The sequence below is a fragment of the Mustela nivalis genome, assembly GCF_964662115.1.
Source record: "Mustela nivalis genome assembly, chromosome: 2".
Lineage (NCBI taxonomy): Eukaryota > Metazoa > Chordata > Mammalia > Carnivora > Mustelidae > Mustela > Mustela nivalis.
This window is the reverse complement of record NC_139021.1, coordinates 132173262-132201092: the sequence shown is the minus strand read 5'-3', so window position 1 is coordinate 132201092 and position 27831 is coordinate 132173262. Positions and strand designations below refer to the sequence as shown.

The 27831-nt window shown below is 53.7% G+C and overlaps 1 protein-coding gene across 4 annotated transcripts in view; it reads right to left on the bottom strand.

Annotated features, from left to right (window-relative positions):
* The window catches only part of PALD1 (phosphatase domain containing paladin 1), an 87481-nt gene that overhangs the window by 22782 nt on the left and 36868 nt on the right, over positions 1–27831 (bottom strand). For all 4 annotated transcript variants that reach the window (XM_082720260.1, XM_082720257.1, XM_082720258.1 and 1 more), the window contains exons 2-10: positions 10077–10290; positions 7280–7382; positions 5899–6078; positions 4623–4787; positions 3617–3777; positions 3313–3388; positions 2432–2583; positions 1980–2079; positions 1682–1786 (exon numbers count right to left, since the gene is read on the bottom strand). In XM_082720260.1, the coding sequence (XP_082576386.1) occupies positions 1682–1786; positions 1980–2079; positions 2432–2583; positions 3313–3388; positions 3617–3777; positions 4623–4787; positions 5899–6078; positions 7280–7382; positions 10077–10261 (1227 nt within the window). In that variant the 5' untranslated portion in view covers positions 10262–10290. The remainder of the gene's footprint in view (positions 1–1681; positions 1787–1979; positions 2080–2431; positions 2584–3312; positions 3389–3616; positions 3778–4622; positions 4788–5898; positions 6079–7279; positions 7383–10076; positions 10291–27831) is intronic.

Below are 27831 nucleotides of genomic sequence, written 5' to 3'. Positions count from 1 at the left end.
CCACTTGTGACAAGAAAACAAAAAGACCCTCATAACAGTGCTCCAAGGGAGCCACAATTTTTTCCCTTATTTTACAGAGCTTCTGAGAAATGAGCTGACTTGCTCAATCATAACACTGATGGCAAGGAGAGTTGGATCCCCAAAGTTCGTAACCACAGCCCAGCCTGGGCCGGGGGCAGCGAGCAGTCAGAGAGAATCCCAAAGTCCCTCTCTCCACCTTTGGATCTCAGAGTTCACCGGCTGGGTCAGTACCACCTTCTGGAGGGCAAATGAGATTCAGAGAGGCCCGCAAGAAAGGTCATGCCCTTTGATTACACTGAACCCCATCTTTAGGAATCTAGGTCAGAGGTCGGCAAACATCTACTTCGATGAAAGGCAGTAAATATTCTAGGGTCTCTGCTTTACCTGCCCATCTTGGCAGCATGAAAGAGCCACAGACAGTGTGGAACTGAATGGGCAAGTCCATGTTCTAATAAAACTTATTCACGAAAACGAGGTAGCGGGTTGGATTTGGCCCCTAGGTCACCATTTGCTAACCTCTAATCTAGACTAAGGGGGAAAAAAATCCTAAATACACAACAGCTTCATTTTCGTGAAGTTATCTTGTTGCAAAAGAACTTACACTGGTGAGGAACTGGAAACGACTCAACAGTCCAACCCGAGGGGCATGGTTAGTAAACCATGACAGTGACATCCCAGGGACGCGTGCTCTGCGACAGGCTCCCTTCCAAGGGCATCAGGGCTCTTCTCTCAGCTGATCCGGGCAACAACTCTATAGGGTGGTTATCATTCGTGGCTTCCTTTTTACAAGCGGGGAAACTGAGGCACGGGCCTATGTCCACACACCTGTAGATGGCAGAGCCAGGACCGGACTCCACGTGGTCAGGCCAGAGGCCACGCTCTTAACCTAGCAGGCCAGGGATGGCTGAAGTCACACAGCCGGCAAGAACCACAACGACGAAAGGAGGGATGGCATGGGGGGCTGAGGAGAAGGTCTCCAAGCAGGCATAAATACGCCCAGGAGGCACCCGAACCAAGAATGTCACAAACAAAGCACATGGGGAAAAAAGTGGCCTGAAATGCTCCCAGCAGCCGTGCTGGCATGATGGGTGACTTTCTGCCTGCTCCAATTTCTCGATTTTCCATACTCTACTATCACTTTCGAAAGATATTTTTTTTAATTGTCAAAGAAGAAAAAGTCTCCGCAGGCCTTAGATTCCTTCCATGTGCTGTGCACAAACACTGTCAAGACAATGGCCTCTCCCCAGAGGGAGGGACAGAGCTGCTGAGATAGCCCAGAGCCCATCGCTCTTCCAGAAGCAGCAGGCTGGACCGAACCCCAGCCTACCCAAGGAAACAGCAAGGGACTGACTAGCAGGGGGACCCGGGAGCAATCTGGGAAGTCTCTGGCTCCAGAGGCCCCCAGCACCCCTGCCAGCGGCCCCTTCCTCCGTCCTGTTTATTCTGCAGCGAGGGGACCTGGCCAGGGAAAGTAAACTTCCCCTCTTCCTTGTCCGTCCTTCCTGCCGTCCCAACAACTCCATCTGCCCTTCCTCTGAGTACCTCTCTTCTCTGGGAGAAGCAGCCACCAGGAAAAGCCAGTCTCAAAGAAGCCGGTTCACAGCTTTCACAAAATGAGGTCACGGGACTCAGGCAAAAGCAGGCCCTCTCCAGGCCTCACCTGGGCTGGGCTCTCAGGCCGGGCGCCTTCCAGCTTCCTCTGGTATCCCAAGACCACCTCCTTCAGGTCGTGCAGCTCGGCACAGGCGGCAATGGCTCTGTCCACCTGGGGGCCCACGACCGCGGCAGGGAAGGGGTGGTAGGTGGGCAGCAGGGCCGGAGAAAGACAGCGGAGAGGGAAGGGGAGAGAAAGGGAAAGAATGGTTTTCCAAGAAGGGGGCAGTGCAGGGGAGGAAGAGACCCCACCAGTGGAGAAGGGCCCACCCCTCCACGGCCCCGGCCCCCAGCCCCCAGCTCACCTCGTCCACCATCTTCCTCCCCTGAGGCACCACATGGAGAAAGCTCTGGATCAGCTGAAGCTGCCCCAGGGGTAGCGGCTTGACCTGCAGGGGGACAGCCCTGACGAGGAAGGGGTCAGTAGCAGAGGCGGTACCCCCAAAGTGTTCTACCCCCGCTCCCGTTCTTGATGCTTCCATTCACATGGCCACTGAGGGGCCCTGGACTACAGGTTCCGAGTCCTCCTTCCCATTCAGGCTGGGGGAAGCAAGGGGTATTTTCCCCAGTGGGGAAACTGAGGCCCAGAAAGGTCAACCGACTTTTCCCACATTCCTCAGCAAGCCTGTGGCAACCCAGGAAATGATCTCCACGTGCCCCACCTCCAGCTTTGGCTCTGGGCTCCTGGCGTGGCCCCAGCACTCTGGCAGCCCTGCGCCCTCCTCTCCTCATCCCTGCGGCGCCCTGGGACACTCACTCTGGCCTCGAGGCAGCCCCACTGTGGTGAAACAGGACGAGGGACCCCAGGGTCATTCCCAGGTTGGTCCTGCCCACGCCTGTCTGACAGCTGAAGAGGAGAGCAGGGGGAGGCCCGTGGGCATCACGGAGCGGCAGCAGGCTGGGGGTTTCCTGGGAAAGACCACGACCGTCAGCAACAGCATGACCTGGAAACCCTCTGCCAGGACCAAGTCTGGGGAGATGGGGGTCATGACATCGGCCCATCTGTGCCCCGCAGTCTTTGGCAAGGGTTGCCTAGACGGGGGTTCAGCCGCTTCTGGCAAACTTCTAAGCCTAATCTGTTCCACCTGCCCTGAGGAGTACAGCCCTGCCTCCTGCCCCGGCCCTTGGGGAGCTCAGCCAGCTGGGCCTGGAAGTGAGACTGCTCAGAGGTGACAGGCCTATATTTGACATCCCCATGAGATGCAAATTAAATAAGGTGGCCTCCCGCAGGGGCTGGGAAAGAAACAACACCAGTACTCAGGAAACACCAGCTCAAGAGGCCACAGATGAGAATCTCTGAGCCCCAATAACTTGATGTCCAGAGAAGTCAGGTAATTTGTCTAAGATCACACAGCCAAGTTAGCAACTGAGTCTGTCCAGCGTCCAGGCCTTCAGACTGTCAGTGCTGGGCTCTGTCATTAGACAATGCACAAATATACACAGCTACACACACCACACACACACACACACACACATTCCACCTCCTACACAACACAGAAGGAAGCCTTCCTCTGAGGAAAGCCAGAGGCCACGCTGAGCATCACAATGGAGACAGGGCCTAGACCCAGACCCGCTCTCCAGGCTCCTGTCGCTACTCTGTGCTCCCACCACCCCCTGCCCCCTCCTGCCCTGACTTACCCGGAGAACATTCACAAAGGCATCAAACTGGGCTTCCAGGGGGGCCCCTTGCTCTGGAAGGGGCAGGCGGTGGTACCTGCCAGGTGACGGGGAGAGACCCATCAGGCAGGCCACACAGCCTGGGCATCCCCCCATCCCTGCATTCCTATGGGAGAGATGGCTGTGGGGAGCTCGGCCCAGGCTGCAGACAGTGAAAGCGAGGCCACAGCTGGGGAGCAGGGCCAGGGAGCTCCACTGCCCAGCACGCAGGCATCTGTGCGGCCCAAACCCTCTGCTGACATCGAGGAGGCCTGTCACTCGGTACCTGTAGGCAGGTTGCAGGAAGAGGGGCCGCTTGTACACCTCCTCGGTCACGTGCACATCGTCCTCTCCCCGGATGGTCACAACGTGGGGCTCCCCCAGCAGGTCCTCGATGTTGTGGTAGACGTGGTATGTGTTCTCGCTCAGCTGGGCGAAGTCGTGAATCTGCGTGGCGGAGTGGGGGCCAGAGGGCCATGAGGGACCTGCAGGCCCCTCCTGGCCTTCCTGGCCAAGCTCTAGAGTGAGGAGACCACACAGAGGCCACGGACAGGCTGCTCTTCCTCCAGGGGGAACCAGGTGCTCTGCGCCCTGGGAGGCCTGATGGGACAGTGGTGGCCAGTGGCCCAAGGGCAGCAACCTATACACAAGATGACAGGGCCCACACTGGGGCCAGGGAGCAACTGCCCTGCCCTGTCCTGTAGGCAACAGGAATCAGCTAAGCCATCAGAATCAAGGACAGGGGAAGCTCAGTCAGCCGGGTGCCAGAGGAGATGAGGCCCCCAGAGGGAGATGGGAGACCACGGGTTTGTGCCCGTGGGAGCCTCTGGGTGCACTATAGCCACCGACTCCAGGCACATACCTCCACATCAAAATCCTTGACAGGCCTCCAGGTTGTGCAGGAGAACAGGGGCACCTCAGGGACAGCCAGAGGCCCATCATGAGAAGTGACTCACCTGGGCCTCACAGCTCCCGGAGGGCTGACCCTCCATGTTGGGGCTCCTACTCTAATGCTCCTTCCACACCACCAGGCCCCTGCTAAATATGGGTGCTGGGCCTGGAGGAGGTGTGCAGGGTGGGAAAGGGGCAGAAGCAAAGGGAGCCGGGAATAGGAAACGTCCCTCCTCCGGCTGCCCGTAAGCAGGCCCTACAGCCAGCGACTCGCCCAACCAGGGCCGAAGAGTGGGTGAGCATGGGCCGGTGAGAGCACAGTGGGGCTGGGAGACAGGGTCCCAACACAGATGCCCGCGGCTTGCCAGGGAGAGGGCCCTCCACCCACCAGGCACCCTCACCTCTTTCCGGATGGCCAGCTCTAAGCTCTCTGCCTGGATCCCAGGTCCCAGGCCCTGGAGGTTCTCACGAAGGTTCTGCTTATCTCGAGGTGTGTAGGGCACGAAGTCGTCATCGGCACGCAGGAACAGCACGGGCTCCTCCCGCACACAGAAGACCACGCACTCCTGCCAGGGACCAAAGGAGGAAGAGAGTGTCACCGCTACCCAGCACGGGGGCGCCCGGCCTTCTGCCTCACCTCTGTGCCTTTGCACAGACCGGTCCCTCCTCTTTGAACGCCTGTCACCCCCACCCTGGGCCTGCTCAGTCCCAGTGTCTCCTGCTCCTGACTGTCCCTCTTCTCAGAGCCCACAGCCCTTTGCCTGAAGCTCCTGATGTGAATTCCTGCTTCATCCTCACATGATCAGTGAACACGTCTCCCTTCGTGAACTACAGGTTCCTTACAGGGAGAACCGTATCCTGATCATTTTCACTTCCCCACTCTTCAGAGCATGCAATGGCAGATAAATCAAGCGCTTGATGAACACTGGGGGGAGAAATGAATGCCCGCCATCACCGTTCAACCATTCCTTCACTGAGCACCTTGCACAGAGAAGAGAGAGGTGGGCAGAGCCTTCCCTGGGGAACCGGAGAGCTAACAGCCCACCCCACTCTGGTTCCGCCCAGAGCTAACAGCCCACCCCACTCTGGTTCACTCGGAGACTCTCAGGCTAAACCCTGGTCACACAAGACACGGGCTGCCCACATGGAGCCTGAAATCACAGGGGACCCTCAGGCGCGCAAAACCCCGCCTCAGCATCAGGCAGGAAAGAGGAGTCATTTAGAATCCAGGTGGCTGGTTTGGGTCTCAGGACACCACTCCGAAGCTGCGGCACTCGTCCTCTCTGGGCCTCGGTTTCCTCCTCTGTGAAATGGGAGTAACTGCCCTACCTTCATAGAAGGACCTGTGTCCACTGTAGTCACCAAGCTGTGCCTCTCTTGTTATGACCTGGACCCTCTCATCACCCCAACACCTTTCTCATTCTCCAAGGTTCTCAACGTGCAGTGTATAAGGGCATTCTGACCTCAGGGCCCCCAGGTCCACACAAGACAAGGCAATAAATATGGACCCAGAATTTCCCAACCATGCTGACCACAGTGATCACCATGGCATTCAAGGCCTGGTAGAGCCTGGTCTGGGTCGCTAGCCACCCTCCCCATCACGGGTCCAGGCCCCTCCCAGGAGCCCCTTTGCCAGATGTTGGGGGCAAGACTCCGTCCAGAAGCAGCCCCATTTACCTTGTGTCCATCCTTCTGGAGTTTCTGGAGGACCCGCCTGAATCCAGAGAGACTGGGCTGTCCCATGCCAAACACGGTGAGCCCATTCCGCACTTGCCGGAAGTTGGGGGCCCCACAGCTCCGTGCAGTGCCCAGGACATCCATCTTCTCAGCAATATCCCGCACCAGGAAGTAGCGTCCCTGGCAGGGGAAGAGCCACAGGGGGTTACTCAGATGGCTCAGGGACATCTTCTATTGGTGGAGCTCTGTCCCAGGCCCCAGAGGACAGGGAGCAGAGAGAAGGGGCAGGGGACAGGGTCTTCAAGTTGTCTGCAGGTTTTTAGAAAAAACAAACAAATTATGTGGCCATCTGTGATCCCAAGGAGGATGTCTTTTAGCATGGGAAAGGGAAAAACAACTCCTCCTGATGAGGAATTATAGAAAGTTTCATGGAGGCATTGGAGCCAGGCCTTAAGGAAAGAGAGCACAGAGAGACACTCCAGGGGCAGGATTTGGTTTTACGGTGGGGCCCGAAGCTCTCCAGGAAAAAGCAAATATCTCCCTTGGCCTGAGGAAGGACTTGGAGCAGGGGCTCAAGCAGGGAGTCACAGCCGGGGCCCCAGGAGTCAGCTAGAGGAAAAGTGCACTAGGCCCTTCCTGAGGTCCTGAAGCTCTGAGGACAGACGGGGCTCTCTCCCCCGCAGCTGGGAATGAATGGATGCAATGAGGACAAAGACGGGTGAGAGCAAGAGGCACCGGGCGAGTTCATTCCTGGGCACAACGGAGCTCAGACATCATCTGGCCGTGCCCCTCCAACAGGACCCACACATGGACTGACAGATTAGAAATGGAACCAGCTCTTCCAGACACCGGGAAATCCAGCCTCTCTTTCAACAAATGCAGTTTAATCAGCATGATTACCCATTTGCTATTTACGGAGCACCTACACGGTGCCTGAGCACTGTTCCAGGGCCGGGAGCTATAGCAGGGAACAAGAAAAATGAAAGTCACCTGGGCATGTGGGGCTTTCCTGAGGATATGGGAAGGGAAAGACAGCTAAGCCAGAGAAGTTCTGGAATGTGGAGAATGGAATGCAGATCCCCCAGCTCGGGATCCCCACTGACTCTGTTCTCCCTCCTGCTCCGAAGGTAGGGTGTGTGCAGGCTGGGGCCAGGAAGGGACCTGCCGGAAGAGATGAGCAGGGGTCCCCACAGGGCAAGGGGTGCAGCCCCAGGAGACCAGGGGGTGAGAGGAAGTGGATGAGGACCCCAGAGGATAGGGTGAGGACATGAAGCAGAAAAGGGGTCAGTGGGGAAAGTAAGAGGAGGGACCCCATGAGGAAGGAGGACCAGAGGGAGTTGAGGGAGGCTCAAGGGGGAGGGAGGGACCAGGCTGCCCTCACCTGCACCAGGTAGTGCTCAGGGGTGGCGTCTGAGAGCCGGCCCAGCGTGTAATGGGCCTTGAGCAGTTCGTCATGGATCTGGAACTCCTCCTTGCAGTTGTACCTGTCAGGGCAGAATGGAACCCAAGTCAGGAAACCTTCGGGATCAAGGTAGCCTCCACCCTCACCAGACCCCACAATAGGGCCAGCCTACCCACGCAGCTACCCACCTGTGCCAGAGACAGCCTGCTGTCCCCAGTATCCACCCTCCCCTTCTTCCTCAGCAACAGAACCCTGGAATTCTGACTAGGCCATTGTTTGGCAGAGAACTACATTTCCCAGCCTCCTTTGGAGCTATAGGATGGTCATGTGATTAAGTTTTGACCAGTGGGGTATGGGGAGAAGTGGTAATGCAAACAACTTCTGGCCATTCCCTTAAAGGGAAGGTGGGTGCCTTCTACTTTCTCTTCAGAGGTGATGGCGAGAAGTAGGTGCTGATGATGGTGGGGAAACAAGAGAGAAGGGGCCTGGCTGATCCCAGAGCGGCCATTTCCAGCCTGGCGTGCGTCCTGAACTCTCATGCAGAGAGAAGCTTCGGTCTTATTTAAGGCCTCCCATTCAAGGGTTGCTTGGGTCCCCGGAGACCCTTCCATCAGATTGTCTCTGAGAAAAACCCCATGGCACAGTAAGGAGGCTCAGGACATGGGCTTTGGGGTTGCATGACCCGGGCATGAACCCAGCTCCCTCACTCAGCAACGTTGTGGTTTTGGAGTTACTCACTCTCTCTGTGGCTCCCTTTCCAGTAAGTCTCACCTTCTGGGGCTGCTGTGAGAACTCAAGTCACTGCTGAATGGAAGTGCTCAGCCAAGAGCCTTAGGCACAATAAGGGTTTATTAAAATAATCATTTTTACCAGTCACAGAGCTACCGCTACATGGGACCGTTTCAAGCAAAACCCATGGGTATAAAACCAGATTTCTGCAGATACTAAACTGGGATGGATCTGTCTGCTCAAGACACAAGAAGCTTCCGTGCTGGTTGTAACAGTGAATAAGACACTGCTCCTCTTTACTAAAGAACTGCGTCCAGGAAAGGCATGGCAGGGGACCAAGGAGTCACCTCGAGGAGTCGAGAGACTTAGGGTCCCTCTCCCAGCTCAGCCTCCATCTCACCATGTGGTGGACAAATCCCTCTACCCCCAGAAGCTTGGTTTATGTATTTAGATCCAGTTTTCACACCTGATCTAAAACATATTAGATCAGGAGTCAGCAAACCTTTTATATCAAGAACTGGACAGTAAATAATTTCAACTTTCAATTATTTGCTGTCCAGTTCTTAATATAAAAGGTTTGCTGACTCCTGATCTAATATGTTTTAGATCAGGTGTGAAAACTGGATTTAAATACATAGTTTTTAACTTCTATGTGTGTGCCAGACTTCTATGTGTGGCCATAGTTTCTGTTGCAACTACAACTCTGCTATTCCAGTGTTAAGCGTCCACAGACAGTATGTAAATGAATAGGAGTGGCGGCGTTCCAATAAAACTTTATTTACAAAAACAGACGCTAGGCGGCATTTGGCCCACAGGATACAGTTTGCCAGGCCCTGTGATGGATGATTTTTAAGGTCCGTTCCCCCTACACACGCTACAATCCCAGGGGTGCTGGGCTCATGCTGGATCCAGGAGGCACACACAGTCCCACTCCGGCAGGCCCAAGACTGTTCTGAGCCACACCACTTCATTAAGTATTTTGCTCGTCATCCCCATGTGATCGGATAAGAAAAACAAGACCCAGAGAGGGAAAAGGATTTTCCCGAGGTCACAGAGCAAGGCCCAGGACATGTGTCTCCAACACAGCCCTCAAGGGCCAAACCTCCATGTGTCATCTCTGGCAGAGAGACTACGTATCAAGTCTCTTGTCTGTAACGTCTCTTCTCTTCCCCTTATCGCAAGCACAGTACTGGATTGGGATCCTAATTTTCCTGTCAGGCCCCAAAGCCAGCAGGACAATTTACTATTCCCACCCCTTAGGTCTCGTTACACATAAAGTCCCACCTGCTAGGTCTCTGCCAAACTTCTATGTGTGGAACACAGTTCGTTCTTAGCTCACTATGTCCTATATCTTGCGTGCTGGAGGGGCCCAGGGGCAGATTCGACTTCCCAATTCACCAGGAGACAGAGCCCATGCCTCTCTTGTCCTCCTGGCCTCTGGCTCCCAGCACCCACTCCTTCACTGACACCACAGGGCAGACAGGGTCGCAGAGCCCCCTTCTGGATCCTGTTCCTCTGGACGCACGTGGTGTATCCACGTGTCTCAAAATATGGTACCAGAACCCCCTCTCGGCCTCCTCCAGGAAAACCCCTCCAGGACCTAATTAAGAGAAGTGACCAAGAGCTGCCAGCTTTTTGAGCCCACAGCTCTTTCACAACCTGGTATTAACCCCAGTTTCGAACCATAATTACTAGGTGTGAAAAATAAAAATCTTTAAATTTTATTCATCTCCGTCTGTAAGCTCCCTTTGAAAATATTCGGCCAAAAATGATTTTCAAAAAGGTGTCCCCCAACCAGCCACTCCTCCTTCTCCATGCTTCCTGGCCCTGTGGCCATGAGCTAAGAGACCCACAACAGAGACCCATTCAGCCACTTGATTGCTGTGTTACTCCAGGCAAACTGCTTAACCTCTCTGGGCCTCAGTATCTTCATCTGTGAAAGTGATTTGTAGACTAAGTGCTCTATGCCACCACTCCTCTGGGCAGCTGCCCCCACCATGTCTTCTAGGGATACAGTCACACAAACCCCCATCCCGCCACCACTCACGTGATCACGACGGGGGCCACTTTGTTGGGGATGATGGACTTGGCCTTACTGTTGTGCACGCCCGTGGTCTGGAAGGAGTGGACACTGAGCGAGTGCTGACTGTCCATTGTGCCGCTGCCCTGGAGACCCTCAAAGGGGGCGCCCGCCGAAACCGTCTGCTGGGCTGTGCTGGCCGTGGTGCCCATAGTCCGCTGGCAGCCTCAGGAGCCCAGACCTGCAGGATGAGAAGGCATGTGGCGGCAGAAGCGGTGAGAAAATTCACGGCAGGCCAGGACCTAGCCCACCTCTACCCCCACTGCTCAGATGCGAAGTCTGAGGCCCAGAAAGAGCCAGCTCAGCCTGTAGCTGGAAACAGAAGATAGATGTGCTGTCTCCCACCTGTTCACTGAGTGCCTACTGTGTACCTGTCCCTTGACTACTGGTCTGGGAGGGTAATGGACATAAAGGGACAGAAAGACACAGCCCCTGACCCCTTACGGTTATACTCCTCTGGCGAAAAAATGAGTGTCAGGAAGGGGTTAATGAACCCTCCACACCAGGTCAGCAGGACCTAGGGCTCTAAGTGACTGGGTCAGGCCACATGGAGGCCAGGCTCCCAGAGTGGAGAGAAGTGGGAAGACCTGGGGCAGGTGCAGAGGGAAGTCAGGCTTGGCTCTGAAGAATGCGGATGGGCAGGGGGTGCTCAGTCCATTAAGAGTCCACCTCGGTTTCGGCTCAGGTCATGATCTCAGGGTCATGAGATCGAACTCAGCGTCAGGCTCTGTGCTCAACGGGGAGTCTGCTTGAGAGTCTCTCTCCTCTCCCTCTGCCTCTGCCCCTGCTCATGCTCTCGCTCGCTCGCTCGTGTGCACTCTCTAAAACAAATAAATCTTTAAAAAAGATGGGGAGAAAACGTGGATGCAAATAGGATGCAGGAGGACAATTTAGTCATGAATATCACAAGATGAGGCTGGGGACACCCAAGGGTTCAGTGAAAGTGCCAGGCCCCTGAACTTGACGCCGTCATCAGTATCACCATCACAGCCAAAGCTTCCGCCCTGCACGTGCAGGAGGCAGGCTGGCCCTGCTGGATGCAGTGAATCCCTGGGGGAGGGGGATTCTCTCCCAGAGAAATACTTAAGGATGTCTGCAAAAACCAGGTTTCCGGGTTGTGTTGCTCCTGGAAGTGTTACAATGGCCAAACCCCGGGAACCCCCTCCAGTCAACAACAGCAGCTCTGCTGAATAAAGTAGGGGCATCTCGAAGGTGAAAGGTTCAACAGCCATTGAAAATATCACACTGATGGACTGGAAAGGCATTGAGGACGCAGGGACAGAAGGAACGGGTTGTAAGGCGAGGATAGGCTGCTATCCCGTTTCACTTCATGAAAATGTATCGGTGGAAAACCCTGGCAGATACCTGTCAAGATGCTCATGTAAGTTATCACCAAGTGGGATGACAGTTCATTTGTATCATCTCCTTTTGCTTTTTCTCCTCAGAACACTAGGTAATAAAGTTAAAGCATACTGAGAACAAATCAGAGAACGTCTGGGGAAACGGCCAGAGATAGGTGAGGAGCTGCTGGAGGGCGCAGAGAGCGTTCCCTAGACGCCAGACTCCCTCACCCACAGTCAGCCCCTCAGCCCGAGGTGAGCTGCTCCACACGATGCAATCTGCTGGAGCCAGCCACGCTTCCCTCTACCCTGGCCTCTGGAAACCAGCAGCAGCACCTCGGGGAAGTGGGTGACGGAGGCAGAGGCTCAGCGGGTCAGTGGGAAGGCGGAGCGTCCCCAGGCCCTGAACACTCAGACTCCCCCTTCCCAGAACCGCCTAGACAGTGACTAGACTCATCCACCCCTCCTCAAACCTTCCCAGACCACCACCTGTCCTGTCCCTCTCCAGTCTGGAAAGGGCTCCCTCTCTCCCTCTGGCCCTGCCTTGTCATCCTTGAAAACTCCCAGCAGCCACGCAACATGGCTGTTAACATGCACACCTTGTGTTTGTAAGAGCCCCACCACACCCCGTCCAATTTCCCCCTCCCCCTTTCTCGCGCGCGCTCTCTCTCTCTCTCTCTGTCTCTGCCAAAGGCGGACAGAATGAGCCTCTCTGTTCCTAAACGGAAGCACAGGCTGCTCAGAGAGCAAGAGGGGCTCTGCAGTGGGTCCCAGTCCGCCGAAAGGAGAGCCAGAAAGTTCTTTCCACCTCACTTGCTTTGGCAACGCCGCTCACCGAAATTCTCCAGACCTTCTCAGCAGCCTGGGCCGAGAAGGCATGGCTGGGAAGAGTCTCCCCCAGGAACAGGAGCACGGGTAGCTGTCGCAGACAAGGGCATGAGGGACGGGACATGGGAAGGGCCTACAGGAGGCAGCAGGTGCCCACAGCTGCCCACTCTGGGTTGAGCTGTGGCTGACACCCCCAGAGCTCCAGCTCCAGCCACGCCCCCACTTTCTCATGGGCTCCACAGGCGACAACAGGCCCCAGCTGGAGCCCCATCAGGGCCGCTGGGAGCCAATATCCATGTGCACAGCTGTAGGCTCCAGGGCTGGGGGATGGACAATATCCTTTGAAAGTTAACTGGCTTCCGGGACGCCTGGGTGGCTCAGTTGGTTAAGCAGCTGCCTTCGGCTCAGGTCATGATTCCAGCGTCCTGGGATCGAGTCCCACATCGGGCTCCTTGCTCGGCAGGGAGCCTGCTTCTCTCTCTGCCTCTGCCTGCCATTCTGTCTGCCTGTGCTCGCTCTCTCCCCCTCTCTCTCTCTGATAAATAAATAAAATCTTTAAAAAAAAAAAAAAAAAAGAAAGTTAACTGGCTTCCAAATGGTCCAGAGGAGGGTGAAGCCCCGGATCTCCAGGCCTCCCACTCTGTAAAACTCCTCCTGAAACCTCTCTCCTGAAACCTCTCTCCACCCTGCCTGGAGTGAGCCTCACTGGCCCAGGGGCCTCCTCCTGCTGGTCCTAGGCTGCAGGACCCCAAGCAACTTCCCCATGTCCCCAGCCCTAAAACGACAACAGGGATGGCATGGTCCAAAAGCCTTTTCCAGATCCAAACGGATTTAGCTCCTACGACTGGTGGCCCTAGTGGTCACGCCACGACTGCCCACTACCAGGGAAGGTGGTCAGCAAGGTAGGGGGTGTGTTAGCGAGGTCCCTAGTGCTCAAACTTCTGCCTGGGGGGAGAATGGAGGGCAGGACAGGGTGTGGGCGGACTGAAAGACCCGCTCCATGGACCCTGGATGGTTTATAAACAATTATGCTAGTCTGGAACTTCATCCGATCACGAGTGAAGGCTGCTGTCCCCACTGTGTGACAGAGCCTGGGACATGGTTGCCATGAAACTCACGGGCAGTTTATACCCCACCGTGCCATGCAGGTATCTGGAAACTCGGCTCGAGATCATTCCTCCTTTAAAGCCACAGGGACCGGGGACCCCGCCCACAGGCGCTGGAGTGCCTTGACTCACCAACTCTGGGCAAATGTGTGCCTGGTAGACTTAAGCCCCCAGGTTCTCACAAGGGACCTTACGAGTAGGTGAATCCTGAGGACCCCAGAATGAAACCTATCCTCACTGTGCCCGGCAAGCCCAAAAGATGCTGCCGTGCCATCTGCAAACAGGTTCTCAAGGCCTGAGACCGAAAAGACAATCACACTGACGTGGGTGTCTGCCGTGCAGACATGTGCCCATCAAAGGCACACTCTAGCTTCACATCCCCACCTGAGCTGAGCGACAACAGCCTGGTCACAAAATAAAAGTTAACCTTCGTTTACTTCATCGGTGATCTTGTTCACAAAATAATAACTGATGGCATGTATTACTACATCACCAACTTGTTTTCTAGTGTTTCCATAGCTCTCTGACTACAACTTACTTCCTCTGTAAGCCCGTACAGTCTGTGCACTTGAAAACATTCTGGGAAGGGGGTTCATGAGTTTCTGTCAGCTTGCTAGAGGGGCTCTTGGCCAGAAAGAAAGAAAGAAAGCCCTAATTTGAAGGAGGAATATTCTCTGCCAGAGGCGCCTGGGTGGCTCAGTGGGTTAAGCATCTGCCTTTGGCTCAGGTCATGGTCTCATGGTCCTGGGTCCCGCGTCGGGCTCCCTGCTCGGCGGCGAGCCTGCTTCTCCCTCTCCCTCTGCCCCTCCTCCTGCTCATGCTCTCTCTCTCTCTCTCTCTCGCTCTCAAATAAATAAAATAAATCTTTTTCTTTAAAGGTTTTTTATTTATTTATTTGACAGAGAGAGAGATCACAAGTAGGCAGAGAGGCAGGTGGGGCGGGGGGCAGGCTCCCTGCTGAGCAGAGAGCCCAATGCGGGGCTCGATCCCAGGACCCTGAGATCATGACCTGAGCCGAAGGCAGACACAACCCACTGAGCCACCCAGGCCCCCCAAATAAAATAAATCTTTAAAAAAAAGAAAAAAAAGGATATTCTCCATCAAACATAAGGCCCCTTTCACCTTCTCCTTTGCATCTGCTTGTTAACACTTCAAAGCACCGACAGAGTAGGTGGCATCCAACAAGCCCAAAGATCCTAGCCTTACTGTGTCCATTTACAGAGGAGGATGGCGGACAGCAGCGGCTGTCAGCCACTCCTCCCAGTTTGCCTTCCTGCCTCCTCAGAGCTGACCCTGGGAGCTGGAGCAGGCCCCACACCCTCCCTTCCTCCCTCTTGGACCCCCACCCATCCACTCCATTCTCTGCCAGAGCACCCCAGACACAGCCTCCCAGAGAGGGAGAGAGGTGCCCAATTCCCCATGGCGGGATCAAGGACTCCCAGCCCCCTTTCACCCACAGAAGCCCTCAGCGACTAAGAAGCCACAGAATCATCTGGACCACAGCTCTCACAGTGTCTGAGGAATTCCCCCATGAGGACATGCATCCGCCTGCCTCCACACGCAGTCATTCCGGAGAGAAAAGAAACCGCCCTCTGGAACCTGGGGCAGAGAGGTGACCTTGTTTTCCCAGGAACAGCTCAGCATTAGGAGCTGGAACATGAGCTCCAGCTCATCAACTGACTGCCTGATGTTACAGTACAAATGCCCAGGCTGCAGAGTGATGAGCTTCTCGTCAATGGCAGCATTCAAGCCGAGGAAGTGCTGAAGCAAGGAGGCCAGGCAAGAGGTTCAATGGCAGACTTTTCAAGCCTCGGCCCAAAACAGCAACATGAGTTTAAGTCTGTTTCTTTTCATTTGGTTCTCCGTAGAACTAAATCGTCCCCACTCTGGTCTCTGTTTCCCCATCTGTAACCCAAAGCTCGCAAGTCCTCACCTTCTTTGTCCCTGTCCCGATGCAGCAGCCATGACCTCCAGGTTTGGCAAACCTTGCAGGCTTTTCCAAAGCAGAGTTTGGCTCTCAGGACTGAAGTGGAAAGCTGCACGTCAGCTACTGACCCCAGCCTGTTCCTTTGTCCTCCCTCCCTGCCTACTAGGATGGACCCAGACCCTCTTACAAAATCCCTAGTCCCACCTCAAGGAAAGACGTGACTCCCAGAACCACACAACCAGCTGTCACCAAAGGCTCCCAAAAGCAGCTTCAGAGCAGGCTACACCCCTGGAGGTCAGCTAGTCCAACCCTCTCTCTCCACAGATGAGGAAACAGAGACCCAGTGAGGGAACTCGGGGTGCTCCAAGTCACAGGGACAGAACTGAGAGCCAGAGCTCCTGCCTCCCATGCCCAGGCTCCCTGGCCGAGCCATGGCTCCCTCCAGCCTGAGCAAAGGGGAAGACTGTGTCAGGAGCACAGGGAGATGGTGTTGAGCAGATAATGCATGAGTGTGTAATTAGCCAAATCAGGGTGTGTGGTCACCATGCGTTTGGGGGGCAGGGGGAGTCTACAGTCCCCTTCCCCTCCCAGGGGCCCCAACCTCATGCACTTCTCTCCCCACCACCCCTTCCCTTACCCCCTCCTGGCCACTGCTGGATCTGAACCTCCCTCATGTGGCCAGGGGCCTCACACAGACAAGGACTATGAAAGAACAGTTGGGAGGAATTGGTGGGCTCAGCGGTCCGCTGGCTCCCATCCCAAGCCAGTGACAGGGCAGAGCGGGTATAACACACAGATCTAACTTCCACTTCCGTTCGATGTGGCAGCTCTCTTAGGGAGATTCCCATCTGCTCCTGGCCATCACCATGAACCCAGACAGCCCTGCTCTGCATGACCTTGGGCAAGTCCTCTGCCCACTCTGGGACTCTCCCCACAGAAGAACAGGTTTGCCCCCTCCTGTTCCCCCCACCTCTGCCACCACCCGGTCCAGACCACCAGCTCCTGTCCTCCACTCCTGTCCCCCCACAATCCATCCTCCGTGCAGCAGCCAGAGGATCCTGTAAAACCCTGAATCAGGTCACACAGGGACATCCAGCCCCGTCCCCTGCTGAGTAGGCCCCGCCCCTCTGACCTCACTCACCGCTTGTCCTGGCCACTGGCCCCTCCTTCTTCCAGCACCCCCAGCCCACTCCTCCTCATGAGGGCTGCACCCTAGCACCCTCTGCCTGAAACGTTCTTCAGCTTGTTCACATGGCCACCCGTTCCTGTGCTCGTGGCTCAAATGTCCCTCCTCAGGGAGGCCTCTCTGAGCCTCTGGGGACGCTATCTGCCCACAGCACCCCACACCAGTCTCTGTCCATCCACAAGCCCTTTTATTTCCCAGTTGCCTCACTGATAGGTTTATGGGAACCCCTCAGCCTCCTCCAGTCCCTCTCCAAGCCGGGACAGTGCCTGACTGGTCCACATCGCTGCCCCAGCACCAGGACAGCGCCTAGCAGATGCTCAGGAAATATTTATGAGATGAGCATTTGACCAGCCTCAGGCAACTGAAGCTTCTAGGCTTCGCAGGAGCGGGCAGCTGGCACCAAGGAGCAGGTCTCTGTCCTTCTCAAGAGTGTGAGGAAGAAGCAGCTCCCACACCATCCTGCTCTTACCTGGACTGCCCTCCTCCTCCCACCCTCCCACAGTCCACCCACCCCTTGAGGTTAAAGCCCAGTGCCTCCAGGAAGCCCTCCCTGATGACACACCCACCACCCACCCCTCCCCCCACCTCTCAACACCCGCAGCCCATTGTGATCATTGCAAGATGGAACACTCCATTCCCTTCCACAGCACGCTCTTCCTGGCAGGGGCCATCCTGCGTCCTTCCTGGCTCTGTCCGCTGCCTGACTCAGGGGAGGGGCTGCACACATAATGAGGGAACAAATCGGCTCCATCTCGTTATCTCCCCACCCTGCCTGGCTCGTGCTGATGGGAACAAGGGCCGCACCCCACAACAAGGAGGCACAAAAGATACTAAGGATGTTTACTTACTCGTGAGTGGGGGCACCAAGTGACGTTATCTACTTTCCTTTGGCTTATCCATCCTTTCTCAGTTTCCGAGGACCAACAGGATTACTTTGGGAACGTGGAATTAAAGTATAGTTATTTATAATGGTTTCAGAGTGGGACAAAGGTCACGGCTCCTCAGGTCGGTGCCCCTGCACCCCCCCCCCACTGTGCTCCCCCAGCTCTGTGTCTTTGTCCCCCCACCACCTCCAGTGGCCGCTGCCCCTTGCCATTCACGTTCCCATAATAATCACGGCACTCATACAGCCTGGTGGGATTTTTCATCTTTGTGAGTTTTTTGGCTTTGCTAATGTCAACCACCTCAAAACCAGGTGATACAGAGACTTTGTGACTCCCCCACTTTACAGAAGAGGCCTCAGGGAAGCAGGCCAACAACAGGAATTTCCCCAGGCTCCGCAGCTCAGGGGAGACAGAGTCACGTGGCTTCGGCTTTGTAGCACATGGCCTCACGTCTCTGAGTGTCACCCAGACCTAACCCTCCACCTCCTCCAGCCCTCAGCCTCCTCCATTTGAAAACCAGCAGATCAGCATATAAAGCAAAGCTACCAGGGGTCTGGGATGGCAAGAGACCTCCCTCATCTGCTACACTGTATGTTTCTGAAATGTTTCCACTTTTTTCTGAACTGGAAAAAAAAAAAAAAAAAAAAAAGATCTACAAGTTAAAACCAGAGTTGGAAGAATGTTTGGAAACATTCCCCAGTATGCAGCAGGTGGAGAGCCACCGCAGGATGGGCCTGGAGTTTTGGGCTAGCCTTTGAGGGTCCCAGTTCCAGCAGGGAGGAGTCACAAGACATCCTTGTCACCCCCTGAGATGACAGTATGGGGTGGGCTTGGAGCCAGGAGTGGGCAGACTGGGCAGAGTGACTGGGTAGCTGAGGAGCTGTGGCCAGTGGGAGACCCGCAAGTGACAGCAGGTCCCTCTGCCGAGGGAGCGCCCAAGCTGGGAAACACTGTAGGGGGAGGGCTAGCCTCCCTCCTGGCTCCCCTAACAGCCGGCGGACGGACGGAGAATGGTCTCCTGTCAGCTCTGTGGAATCTGGGACCCTCGGGAAGGAAAAGGGTCCTTTCTGGCACCCCTAGCCTCCTGCCTCTTAGCCTGGGGAGCCCTGCAACCTCTGTACCTCCCCTGTAGGTCAGCTCTGCCTGACATAAAGCTCTGTCTCTACAGGAACCTGGATTAGAGAAGGAGGAAAGATTATAAGGAACATTCTGCGGACAAATGAGAAATTTTGAATATGGATGGCGTGTTGGAACAAATAAGTTAATTCCTTGGGTGTGATGATATTGTGGATATTGTGCTCCTGGAAGACCCAGGCTGAAGGGTCCAGAGATGACGCACCTTGATGTCTGTCACTTTTAGGTGGTTGAGAGACAGAGATAGAGAGACAGAGAACACAAGCAAACAGAGCAAACTTCAGCCACCGGCGAGGACAGACACTAACTAACAGTACTCTCCTCCCTTTTGTAGGCTTAAAAGTTTTCCAAAACAAAACTGGGGATGAAAACATTTTTTAAATGAAATTTTTAAAAAGTCAAGCTGTCTCACAAGAAGTGAGTCTTCCACACATTCCCCCTAAGTCCTCCCCCTTGAAGACTCAGGAAGCATCTGGTCTAGAGGGTAGAGGTCGTCATCCGCAGGCAGAAAGCTGTCCTGTGTGCCACTGGCTTGATCCCTGCGGGTTTGCGATTTTCCACTCTAATTAGCTGCCAGTACTTGGAAATCAAGGGGTTTTGAACAGAAGTGTAGATCTCTGGTTTCTCTTGAGGTGGGGTGCAGGTTCAGGGTCCTGGAGCCCTCCCTGACCTCCCAGCCTGCTCCCTGGAGCAGCCCCGCGTTCATGGCCTCCCATCTACCTCTGTCACAGCTCCTGCAGCCCCTCCATGAGTCCCCAAGTCTGTGAGTCCCCTGGCCTCCTGGCTACCATCCAGTGAGGGAGCTTGTCCTCTCCCTCGGGCCCCAGCAGCCCAGACACGGGCCACACTTCCCGGGCAGACTCTGACCCCCTCAGGAGAGGCTGGCCCACATCCTTTGTTCTGACCGTTGCCACTGGGCTGCCTCTGACCCCCAGAGAGCTTCTCTGCTCCCTCTTGCTGGCCCTGGGGCATGGGGCTTTCTGGTCCCAAGACTGACCTCCCTGGGGGGAATGTCCCTAGGGGAGACTCCACAGGCCCGGAAATCCCGATCCCACTTCTCAGCCTGGGGGGCATCCTCAGGTTTGACCAAAATGCCCACAATGCTTCCACCCATTAAACAAGCCAGACGATGAGCAGGAGACCACTCCCCATATGCCCCGCAGGTACCCATGACCAGTCCCAACTAATGGAACACGAGGGGTCTTGTCATGTGGCAAGTTCCAGAATCTTCCCTAGGGCCCCTTTTCCTCTCTTCCTCCATCCTGCTGTCTGGAACACAGATGCGATGCTTGACATTTCCCAGCCATCTTGAACCACAAGCACGTGAAGCCACACCCTCGGAATGGGAGTGGTCAAGTTTCCCAAGGAATCCATGGCCTGGAACCGCCACCCCAGGCGTGGGCTGCAAAGCTCTGGGTTTGGACAGGACATAGAAATAAACTTCCATCTTGTGTAAACCACTGTTATTTGGCTTGTCCTGTTACTCGCAGCCAAACCTAATCCTGACTAATGCGCTCCAGTATTTTTAGGTTTGACCCTCAGTGACCACACGCCACATGCAACAAGACAGAACGTACTTCTTTCCCCTCTCACAGGAGCATGTCAAGTTACCTGGCTTGTAACAGTCAGGTAGAGCAACACCAAGGTCCTGTGAACCCAGCCAGTGCTGGAGCATGGGGGTTCACAGGATACAGAAGACATTGTCTCTGGCCACCAGGGCCCACAGGGTCGCTGAAGAGACACACACAAAAGACCATCAGAGCACCAACGACTGCCAGATGGTGTGGGGCAGCAGCTCTCCCCAAGTCAGCCACAGAGATCTGGAAAGTTCCAAGCAGCTAAATATTTGTTCCATGCTATAGATAGAGGCTTGGCCACCATTACTCTGAAAAGGCAGAGAGAGGCTACAGGTGTCTCTCCATCTGCAGTTTCTCTGCGGCCCTCCTGGACTGTTCTGGAAAACAGGAAGGTATTATCTGGATGAGAGGGCCCCTGCCTGTTGGATTTTTCAGGAAGGAGTGAGAGGAGGGGGATGTCATACTCCCTATATGGGGGGACCCAGTAGGCTCTGGGAGGGCAGTCATCCTGCTCCTGGAAGAGACTGAGGCACTGTCTGTGTCCAGGTTCCATGCACCAGGGACTGGGGGAAAGGAGAGGCAAAACCCCAGTGGGGAAGACCCTGGAGAGAACAGGGTTAAGGAGGACATGCTCACCGGCTGAGCTCCAAGCAGCTGGCCATCTGGGCATCTCCAGGTCAGAAGAAATCTAGTTTCCTGAGGCCCCACCCAGGTCTCTGGGCCTGCTGATACTTGCCTGGCCACTTCCAGGGACTGGGCCCCAAGGGGCCAGTGAGACCTCAGGATGGACCCCCGCTTCTGACCTCCAGTAACATCTTGGGGGCCTGAGGTCTGCTTTTAGGGAACTGTGAAAATCCATGACCCAATTCTGGGGTCTGTCCCCATCCTTCTACTTCTGTGGCTTTCAGTCTAGACTCTCTTGCCCAGCATTCAAGACCCCTCCCTTCCTACCCTCAGCACCCCCTATTGCCCTCCACATCCCCAACCTTCCTGGCAAACCCCGGTCTCTATGATATAGGGCAGCAAAAGCCCCAGGAGATGTTCCTCTCCAGCCTGGACTTTCCAAGAGGTCTCCAGTTAAGCACAGCCCTCTCTGGGCCACATTTCATTGCCATCTGCAAAGTGAGGGGGCTGGGCGGGATGGAAGGCTTTCCAGCTTGTAGCAGCTGAGACCTTTCAGTCCTTGATGAAAGTCCAGTGTGCAACACAGCTCACTGTGCAATACACCCGCTAAGCTAGCGGCCAGCTCAGGAAGGGCGATGCAGAACCTCCTGTCCCCAGCCCCACCACACAGCTTCTCTAGGGAGGAAGAGCTCCAGACCTATGGGCCAGAGATGCTCCAAGCCCCCTCCTGCTTAGGCCTCTCAGGACACATCCAGCCCTTCCCTGCCCCCACGCATCTGTCCTCAGACATCTGCACCCACATCCCCTCATGCCTTCCACCAATGCCCGGTGGCAATGCCCCCTCTTCCTTCCAGAGTGCAGCCTGGGTTCCATGCGACCCAGGCTGAGCTCCCCGCCCTGGTGTCTAGTAAACACATGCCCCGTTTCCCTGCTCTGGATCCAGTGCTCCTCCAGGGCCCCTACAAAGCTGAACCCACCACAGCTGCTGATTCCAAAGATCATTTTCCTAAATAAATTTCACATTCACAACCTCATTTCCACTTCAGAACAATCCTCTGAGAAAGGCAGAAGTGCCAGCCACTGTGCCATTCGGCAGATGGGAATACTGAGGCCTCAGATTCACTACACAACAGAACAACAGAACCAGGCCTCTGGTTCCACAGCTGGGGCTCTTTTCACTGCCTCATCCTCCCACCCTCTCCCATTTCTCCTGATGCCACCCTCACTTTCCCAGGAGACCATGGGAAACTTAAACCAGAGACCCCTTGGAAGGCAGGGAACAAGCTGGACCCAGAGAAGAGGACCCCTTCCAGGGCCACGGCCTGTCATGTGCACCCCAGGCAGCCAGATGCCTGGGGTGGGTAACAATGGAGCTAAAAATAGGGCAGGAGGCTGAGTGGCCAGCTGCCGGAAACATCTGCCTGGGCGGCAGAACAAACATGACGGAAGTCACCATGCTGCAGGGTCCCCTAGCGTGGGGCTGGGGACAGCTGGGGGCGGGGGAGGGGAGGGCAAAACCCTCAAGTCTGCACTGAGGGCAGGGGCCTCGTCGCTCCTAACACACACACACAAACACACACAGTGCAAATCCACCTTGTACACCAACATGGATCTCAGAGTCAGAGTCAGACGCACCTTCAAGTCCCCTGTCTGTTCCTCTCATTTTATAGAAGTGGACACTGAGGTCCAGAGTAGGCCAGACAACCGGCCACAGTCACAGAGACAATGGACAGCAGGGTGAGGCCCCGGGGGATCTCTGACCCCTCGCCTGCCCACCTGCCTCCCCAGGCACGTCCATCCAGGGCTGGGAAAGACCTTGACCAGGAGGAGCTCTCCTGCCCCACAGTAGGAAGCATGCCAAGCGGAGGAGACCTATCAGCCTACAAGACTTCAGTTCAGACTCGAGGAGGAACTACACAGCAATCCACAACTTCCACCAGCCAGACCCAGCCTCCCCTTCCAGCCTCGTGCTCCCAGCCCCCAGCCTTGTTCTCCAAACTTTAGCCAAAGTGAAATTCTTACAGTCCCTGGCACAGACATCTCAACGGGGCTTTGCAAATAATTAACAATATCAAAACTAATAAGAAAGCCGAGGTGCATCTTATTGGAGTGGGGGTGGGGCCGGGGTGTTCTAGAATCTATGTAAGGTAGAAACTATGCCCTTGGAAATTCGTACTATAACCCATGGCGACGCCAGCTCTCCCAGACGTCAATGCCGCCCGCTTATCCTCCAAGTGATGGCACACACACCAGCGGGCTGGGCTGAGAGGCAAACAAGGTTGAAAGCTACGCACCGGCCTCATGCTCAATCACACCGTAGCTTCCTGTCCCACCTGCTCCCCCTGCCTAGCTGACCCCCAGCCCCTGATCCAGGGAGCCTCCTTCATGTCCCCCAAGTCATGTCCCACATGGGCGTGGCCTCCAGGAGCCCACCAGGCCGGAGACGAGGCTGGCCTTCGACAGTACCCCAGTGCCTGGCACAAAGTAGCCACTTAAATGAACAAAACTGAACAGATTTCTAAAGAACAACAAAGAACGATCAGCTCCATAGGAAGCATGTTGTGAGCACAAATGAGACAGCACAGGTGCCTGTTTGAACCAGCATAAGAAAATGGAGCCTGGGGAAGGACGAGGACTCCTGCGTCCCATATGGCAGAGAAGGTTAATGAGGAAGGGACATGAAGGCCAGAGGCTGTGGAGGCTCCTTCAGGCCAGGAAGGGGGGAGGGTGACTCTGAGAGCCCGTCTGAGAAACAGACGGCTGCAGGAGAACTGCCCGGCTGAGCCCCCTGGGTCTCTCTTGTTGACTCACTCTCCTTGCCTCCCAGAGGAACAAGAAGAAAGGGGCACCTAAGTGTCCCCTGGACTCCTCACCCACTCCCAAGGACTGAACACATCAGCAGCTTCAGCAGGATGTGAAATCACAAGTGATGAACTACCCAGTGGCTTACATCCCCACCCCCACCCCAAGGTGTGCTCTGCGGATTGTTAGCGGGCGGGGGGGTGGGGGGTAGGATAACTGTGGCAGCGGACAAGATGGCCCGAAGCCCTAGAGAAGCCCAGGCCCTGCACGGAGGCCATTCCTTTCTACCTTACCCACAGTTCCCACCGCATGCTCTGGAGAACCCGAGTCCTCAGTGCCTTCCCGGTGCCCGCAAGGTCAAGACTAGTCTCAGGACAGTACTAAGTCGCATCGCCTTCTCACCATGAGCGAGGACACTGATAGTGCAGAAGCCACAGGTGAGACTCAGCAGGAGAGATGGTGCTGGCCCCCAACCAGGCCACCCGTCACTCACAGTGACAAAATATGCCCGTGTCACCTAAGAAGGTCATTGATGATGGGCACCTGGCTGGCTCAATGAATGAATGGAGCATGCAACTATTGATCTTGGAGTTATGGGTTTGAGCCCCACGCTGGGTGTAGAGATTACTTAAAAATAAAATATTTTTTTAAAAAAGTCTTTAATGAAACAGTAAAACTAATTTCACTGAAGCCCAGGGCTTAAGTACATATACAAGTGTTTACTATTCTGTGTGATGACAGAGCGTGTACCTGGGCTGCTGGGGGGACACGACAGGTGTCTGGGGGAGAAGCACCTGTGAGGCTGTCCAAGTGGTCAGCCTAACCAGCCTCTGCATTCACAGAAAGAACGGCCAACAGACAAACGCTGGCTACTCACAAAGATCGTCTCAAAACGGAGCAAAGTGAGCCTGCCCTTTCAAGGATCATTGTTGCCAAGGATCAAGTTGGAGCTTTAAGGGAAACAATAGAATTTTGGAAAACTTGCATCAGCCATCATGAGTCTGACAGCATCCCAAAACACAAAGACTTTGCAATGCTACAGGTGGTGATACTAACATAAGTAATTTGTGGACGTCGCTGAAATGAAATGTATCCACATTTAGACGATCTGTGTAACTCCATGAGCCAGTATTTTCCCAATGATCAATATGTGATGTGACACAACCATACCTGTGTCAAAAATCCATTCATAAGACAATCCAATGCATCTTAGCATAACAAAATATGAAAAATTCATTAACAGGGTTGCAGATTCTATATTTCAAATGACCTTTAAGAAGCTATCACATGTTGAATTTTAATGGGGTCTCAGAAGAAAATATACAGAGGCTAATAAAATATCTTTCCCTTTTCCAATCACTTACCTGTGTGAGGCTGGATTTTCTTCATACATTTCAATCAAAACAACATATCACAAGAGCTGAATACAGGAGCAGATATGAGAATCCATGTCTGTTACTAAACCAGACAAGAAAGTGATCTGCAGAAGGGGTCTGGCTGGCTCAGTGAGTAGAGCATGTGACCCTTGATCTCAAGGTCATGAGTTTGAACCCCACGTTGAGTGTACAGATTACTTAAAAAAAATTTTTTTAGGAGGGTGTGTGCTATGATGAGTGCTGTGAAATGTGTAAACTTGGTGATTCCCAGACCTGTTCCCTGGGGATAAAAATACATTATATATTTTTTAAATTAATTAATTAATTTTAAAAAAGTTTTAATCTTTAAAGTGATTTACAAACTGCAATACAATGTCACTCTTCACGTTGTATTTTGTTTTGGGAAACACAGTTCAGGTTTCAGGGAAAAGAAAATAAAAAACACCTTATCTATGTTAACATATAATGGGTTTGTTATTATTTTTTAAATAAACTTATACATGTATGTTTTTAAATATATTCAGTTTTAATTTCTCATATAGTAAATATCAATTTATGTATACAACCCACATAAACAGAAGTTCTTTGGAGTCTTTAATTTTTAAGAGTGTAAAAGAAGGAGGTTCGAAGCTAAAAAGTTTGCAAATAGCTGTGATCTAACACCCACATACCCTTGGTTAACATGTACTAGCGTCTTCCCACCTTGCAGGTACAGATCGTGAGGCACAGAGAGTCTGGATAACCGCCCAAGGGCATGCAGGCAGCAGAGAGCTTCCAAGGGCATATCATCGTCCTCTAACATCATGCTCTTGAAGGGAGTGCCAAAGGATGAACAATGACATACTAGAAAGGACACCACATTAGTGACAGAAGAGAATTCGGGACAGAAAAGAACTTTCTATACAAAATGCTAGGAAGACATACAGTTCAACATCAGTAGATCAGACTACATTAAAAAAAAATGGTCAGCTTTACAGCTAAAAAGCAAATGGTAAACCAGATAAAGATATTTTTGATATTTTTGTTATTATTAATCATATTCAATACAGCTCTTCTCAAGCAGAAAAACAAGTATACCTTGAGAGTATAACAGACCCAAAAAAAACCCCAAAAAACCCAACCAAGAAATATAAATGGACAATAAATGTGAGAAAAAGACACTCAACCTAACTTGTATTTTAAAAACTGGAAAACGGGGTACCTGGGTGGCTCAGTCATTCGGTTTCTGCCTTTGGCTCATGTCATGATCCCAGGACCCTGGGATCAAGCCCCGCATCAGGCTCTCTGCTCTCCCACACCCCCTGCTTGTGTTTCCTCTCTCGCTGTGTCTCTCTCTGTCCAATAAATTTTTTTTTAAATCTAAAAAAAATAAAATAAAAACTGGAAAGTATGAAATGCCCCACCTTGCCTCTCTCATACAGATACAAGAGCATGAAAACACCCAGCATCCATGTGGGTGCCAGGGACGGGCTCCCCCCAAAACACCTGGCAGGATGCACCTTGCACAACTCCCTAGAGGCCAATCTAGCAATAATTCTTAAATACCTTAACAACACGCAACCCTTTGATCCCGCAGTTTTCCTATCAGTTGATTCAAAGGAAATCATCAGAGATATGGCTGCAAAAATGTTCGACATAGCTTAGCTTAGTTTAGCCAAAGCCTGAAAACATCTTTCACATCAAACGTGGTCAAAGTCCGCTGTGTGGCGGACGTCATCGTGCGGTCATTAAAATGGTCAGAGTGTCAGACGACTGTCACTTAACAGAACATGGAGGAAAAGAAGCCAACAGAAACACAGTCTGTCTGATTCCGTTCCTCTAAAACTCAAACACAGGCCAAACTAATGCGTGTTGGTGGAAGTCCGACAAGACGTCCCATCTGGAGCAGGACGGAGGGGACATTGACAAGTGCAGGGATCTGGGGTGCTAGAACCCTTCCGTTCCTTGGCCTGGGGGAGGCCGTGAAGGCTGTGCTCATTTTGTATAATCAATCATCGGGGTGTATACCTGTGATGTGCCCGCTTTTCTGCCCCTCCACCCCGTGAAACTCCAACTTAAAAGTTTCAAAAGCAAGAAGTAACAATTTATTGACTCACATAGGAAAATATCTATTGTGTGTTTAGTTACCAAAAAAAGACACAGTATATATACACGTGGGCCCACACATACATACACATAGAAAAAGCTTCTGGAAGGATAAATCTCAAAACATGCATGGTGAAGTGTGGTTATCACTGGAAAGTGGGGTCACAGATGGCTCTTCTAATCTTCCTGCGTATCTTTGTGTTCTCTGATGTTTCTTTTTTGTTAAGATTTATTTATTTGAGAGAGAGAGAGAAAGCACATGCACACCCTGATGGGGAGGGACAGAGAGAGAGAGAGAGAGTCAAGCAGACTCCCTATTGGGCAGGGAGCCCAACACAGGGCCCGATCCCAAGACCCTGAGATCATGACTTGAGCCGAGACCAAGAGTCGGACGCTTAACCCAATGCCCCACCCCAGAGCCCCTCTCTGACGTTTCTGTGATGAACAAAAACTATTGATAGAAAACAGAGGGTAAAATCACAGAACTACACAGTATGGCCGCTCCCAGCAACAACCCTGGTTCTTTAACCACCTTATGGCCTAAAGAGCACCTGATCCCACAGGAAAAGCTCGGAGGACAGGGTGTTCCTGAGTTGCCAGTGATGGAAAGCTAAACACCTTCCTGTGGAAATCATTAGGATCTCAGAATCAGCAAGACTTGGGTAGACCCCAGCCCTGCCCCCCACAACCAGAGGCCTGGGTTAGCTCCTGGGCTTCAGTTTCCCTGTGGCGGAGAAAGGGTTAAATGAGGTCATGGATGCCCTGGTCTGACCCAGTCAGTGCCCAGGGCATAGGAAATATACAGGCTCCCCCAGGTTCCACAGAGGAAGAAATGGGGGCCCAGGAGGCCGAG